This window comes from Mercenaria mercenaria, unplaced genomic scaffold (assembly GCF_021730395.1).
Source record: "Mercenaria mercenaria strain notata unplaced genomic scaffold, MADL_Memer_1 contig_1822, whole genome shotgun sequence".
In the NCBI taxonomy this organism is placed as follows: Eukaryota; Metazoa; Mollusca; class Bivalvia; order Venerida; family Veneridae; genus Mercenaria; species Mercenaria mercenaria.
In genome coordinates, this window is record NW_026459830.1 from 76326 (window position 1) to 79392 (window position 3067).

Here is a 3067-nt window from a genome sequence, read left to right on the forward strand (position 1 = left end):
CGGACATCGTGAATCCAGAAATATCAGAAAACCAGTCGGTGAGACTCATGTTGGAATCTCTGGTTCTCACAGAACGTACATAACCTAGAAACTGGCGAACGAATTACATCTCAAGCAAACTGAGGAACAAGAAATAAAGTTAGTTACATTTGGCAGCAGAACATCTCAAACGATTAAAACAAAGTATGTAAATGTTGATGTAATACTGAGGAATGGTGACCATATGTCAGTCAACGTTAACATTGTCCCAACCATAAGTGGTGACCTAAATAGAAGACCTGTAAGTGCATAACAAACGGATCAGATAAAACATATAGTTGGAAGTGTTGATCTGATCTAGCAGATACATTACCAAGTGAAAATGAATCATCATCGATTGAAATGTTAATGGTAATGACTACTATTTGGATTTTATTCTTACTCAGAAAATCAAATTACAGCCTGGATTGTTCTTACTCGGGAGTAAGTTAGGTTGGATTCTCACTGGAAGAACAAACGATCAGGAGAATAGCAGTGAAACATGCATGTTGGCACTCACGTATGGTACCTGTAACCATATTACGAATCGTATGTTTGCAGCTGTTGATTGTGTAGTACCCACAAAACCTGATTTGCAGGATTTCTGGAATGTGGAATCAATAGGTATCCTAAAAAAACAAAGCAATTCTTACGACGAAATGGCAATAAAAATGTTTCAATATATTATACAGTTTGAAATGAACGTTATAATGTAAAATAGCCGTGGATTGGTGAATGTCCAGATTTACCTGCAAATAGAGAACTGGCTATCGGACGACATAGAAGCTGTGTTGCTAAAATGAAAACCAAAACAAAACTGTTACAGACATATAACAGTGATCAAAGATCAATTGAGTAAAGGTGTAATTGAGGAAGTAAAGCACCAACAAGAGTATGGGTTGATACATTATTTGCCTCATCATGCTGCCATTACAACACAGAAAACAACAACAAAGTTGAGAATCGTATACAACGCGTCAGCCAAAACAAGAAACAAGCAGTGTTTAAACTAGTATTTGTATAGGGGTCCAGTCATGCTCCAGGATCTTTGTCAGGATCTTTGTGGTATGTTGATGAGATTTCGAACTCAACCCATAGCAATTGTCGCCGATATAGAAAAAGCGTTCCTCCAAATACGATTACAGGTAGATCAACGCGACGCTACTCTATTCGTTTGGCTCAAAGACTGTGATCATCCCACATTAAACGAACAGAATATTCAGGAATACAGATTTTGTAGGGTACCTTTTGGAGTAGTCAGTAGTCCGTTTTTACTTGGTGCAACTGTAGATTTTCACCTGAAAATTTACATTGATGAAGTAGCAGAGAAGCTAAGAAATAACACATATGTAGTTAATGTTGTTGCTGGAGCGGAAAATGCCAGTCAAGCAATGCATATATGCACAAAGGCCAAATCTATGTTCACAGAAGCCTCCGTGAAAGTGCCTGGACACTCTTGGGATGTCAAAAAGGATACGATGTCTTTAAAAACTCCAAAATTCGTTGTAGTCTCACGTGACGTTACTTAACGCAATGTGCTCAAAGGTATTGCTTCGGTCTTCTCTCCCCGGTGCTATTACCCGGCAAAGTATTATTACAATCATTGTGGCAGAAACAACTTGACTAGGATGACAAGATCAGTAAACAAGATCAGCCTGAATGGAATATGATTGCGTTAAACATAAACAAAATAGATACCTTCTGTGTTCCTAGATGCCTACATAAACAACACGAAGAGCAAGTGAAATATAAATTGTTATGCTTTAGTGATGGCTCAGAAAAGGAATATTCAGCTGTTGTATGTCAACAGAACAAAAATCATCAGTGGACATCGTGTTTTCTAAAACACTACTTGCACCGGTTAAGAAGTTATCAATACCAAAATTGGAGCTTTTAGCAGTCTTGATAGGAGTTAGGTGTTTGCACTTTGTGGAAAAAAAACAAAACAACATGACTGTGCCTATGACACAGATGTGTTTATGGACAGATTCAACGTGTGTATTAAGCTGGTTAACATCAGATAAAAAGTTCTCATTATTTATGAAAAACAGAGTGTCAGAAATTAGGAGCATGGTGACATCACTTTTGAATATATCCCATCAAAGGATAACCCCGCAGACATCGCATCCAGAGGGACAATTTTCTTCAATAATAAAGTTGCTAAGAGTTACAGCTACAGTTCTGCGATTCGTCCGAAAACTTACGAAAACTACATGTACAAGTGGTCCTATTAGTATAACTGAAGTGTCAGATGCTGAGAAAATGTGGTTGCGAAATGTCTAAGAAAAACTTTACAGAAGGAAATCGCAGCCATTCGTGCTAAAAAGACAACAAACCTGCAACAACAGTTAGGTTTTTCCTTAGACCAACCGGTATTTTGCGTTGTATTGGAAGATTGGAGAATGCTTGTTTAAGCGAAAAAAGCAGACGTCAAATTCTCTTACCACGCCAATAATACTTCATTGAACTTTATGTGGGGCCTCCGTGGCCGAGTGGTTAAGGTCGCTGACTTCAAATCATTTGCCCTTCATCGATGTGGATCGAGCCTCACTCGGGGCGTTGAATTCTTCATGTGAGGAAGCCATCCAGCTGGCTTACGGAAGGTCGGTGGTTCTACCCAGGTGCCCGCTCGTAATGAAAAAATGCACGGAGGGGTGTGGGGGCACCTGGGGTCTTCCTCCACCATTAAAGCTGGAAAGTCGCCATATGACCTATCATGTGTCTGTGCGACGTTAAATCCAACAAAAAAAGAACTTTATGTAGAGAAATATCACAATGAAATATTACACAGCGGCATTTCTCAGACCGTAGCAAAATCAAGATACAGATTCTGCATAGTACATGGACGTGCGACAGTGAAATCTGTTTTAAATAAGTGTACAGTTTGTAGACGCCATGAAGGTTGTTGTTATGAAGTGCTACCAATGTGTCCTTTACCAAAGTCCCGAGTAAGCGAAGCAACACCATTTTAAAGAACGGGTCTGGACAATTTCGGTCCGATTTACATCAAAACAGCAAGTCAAGAGAATAAGGCATTGGTATGTTGTTT

At 39.2% G+C, this 3067-nt stretch overlaps 1 protein-coding gene across 1 annotated transcript; it reads left to right on the plus strand.

The window, feature by feature from the left end:
* Positions 1 to 1052: 1052 nt before the first annotated feature.
* On the plus strand, positions 1053 to 1547 carry LOC128551906 (uncharacterized). Its single transcript, XM_053532856.1, has one exon. The coding sequence runs from the start codon at positions 1053 to 1055 to the stop codon at positions 1545 to 1547; it is 495 nt and encodes a 164-aa protein (XP_053388831.1).
* The last annotated feature ends 1520 nt before the right edge of the window (positions 1548 to 3067 follow it).

What these genes read in the sequence shown, in the direction of transcription:
- LOC128551906 (XM_053532856.1), top strand. Translation starts at nt 1,053, where the DNA reads ATGCTCCAGGATCTTTGTCAGGATCTTTGTGGTATGTTGATGAGATTT.